This window comes from Austrofundulus limnaeus, unplaced genomic scaffold, assembly GCF_001266775.1.
Source record: "Austrofundulus limnaeus strain Quisiro unplaced genomic scaffold, Austrofundulus_limnaeus-1.0 Scaffold286, whole genome shotgun sequence".
Lineage (NCBI taxonomy): Eukaryota > Metazoa > Chordata > Actinopteri > Cyprinodontiformes > Rivulidae > Austrofundulus > Austrofundulus limnaeus.
In genome coordinates, this window is record NW_013952688.1 from 384,384 (window position 1) to 385,504 (window position 1,121).

Sequence of the window (1,121 nt, forward strand, 5' to 3'; positions counted from 1 at the left end):
GGTCACTGGTGCCCATATCCAGCAGTCACAGTGCGAGGGGCGGGGTACACCCTGGACAGGTCGCAAGTCCATATGTTTTTCAATTAAAGTCTAATGTTTCAACTAATCGCGGATTCCATTAAAGAACAAAAAGAGGGCTGTCGTGGCAGCAAAAACACACAAGGTCTCAGGAGGGACACGGAAGACAGCACAGTACACAAACAATGATCAGACACAGACTGAACACAGGACAACTAAAATAAAGGCAAACTAATTAAGGACAACAAGAAACACCTGGAGGAGACGCAAGAGAAAACAGGTGAACAAGGGAGGGGCTGGAGCAGGGCAGAGATACACAGGGGAACACTGAAACACTAGAAAACTAAAGCAAAAACACAGATCATGACAAGACACACATGCAAAAAAAAATACTTATTTATGAACTAACCTGATCTTCTGTAAAAAGCGCAGGCCAACGTTCCATCATCTCGCTTATGGCAGGTTCTGACTCCACCACCTCTTTTCTTCTTAATGAAAACGTCAGGTCCATTTTCTCTTTCACTAGTTGTCCATTTGGTGTTCTCTTCTGCATTTCATTGACCAAGTCTTTGCGGGCACACTCAAGGGCTACCTGATTAAATCCCTCTGGAAAGTTGGGTAAGTAGTTGAGCTCGCCTTTCTTTGCCTTCTTGATGTTCTTGTTGGCTGGTTCTCCTTCAGTTAAATGTCCTCCTCGTTTACCTGCATTTACTGCTACATCAAGGCACCCTGACCTTCTGCGCTTTGTTCTGTAATTAGCCATTTTAAATTTTAGACTATTTTTCCAGCCGCTACAGCGACTGGTTGAGCCTCGCTCCTGGAGACAGGGGTGCTTGGTTATGAGGGCTTGTGCAACACTTTCAAACTGAGCATTATTTGGGTATGCTGCATAGTTATACATGCTCTCTGCCAATCGTTCAAGGATCTCGTGTTTTATTTCTTTTGATACTTTCAGGTGTGTACCATCACGAAGAAACAGCAGATCTGCTTGTCGAAGTCTATAAGCTACATCAACAGAAAATTCTGGGATATCAAAAAAATCTGGCCACTGTTTCTGTCGCTCCTCAGATGATGTAGAGAGGATGTCTGTATCTGCTACACTG

The 1,121-nt window shown here is 44.0% G+C and overlaps 1 protein-coding gene across 1 annotated transcript in view; it reads right to left on the reverse strand.

Annotated features, from left to right (window-relative positions):
- Positions 1–427: 427 nt before the first annotated feature.
- The window catches only part of LOC106526644 (uncharacterized), a gene marked incomplete at its 3' end in the record, with an annotated part of 23,130 nt that continues 22,436 nt past the window's right edge, over positions 428–1,121 (reverse strand). Inside the window, 1 exon segment of the mRNA XM_014021283.1 lies at positions 428–1,118. Within this exon segment, the coding sequence (XP_013876737.1) occupies positions 428–1,118 (691 nt within the window).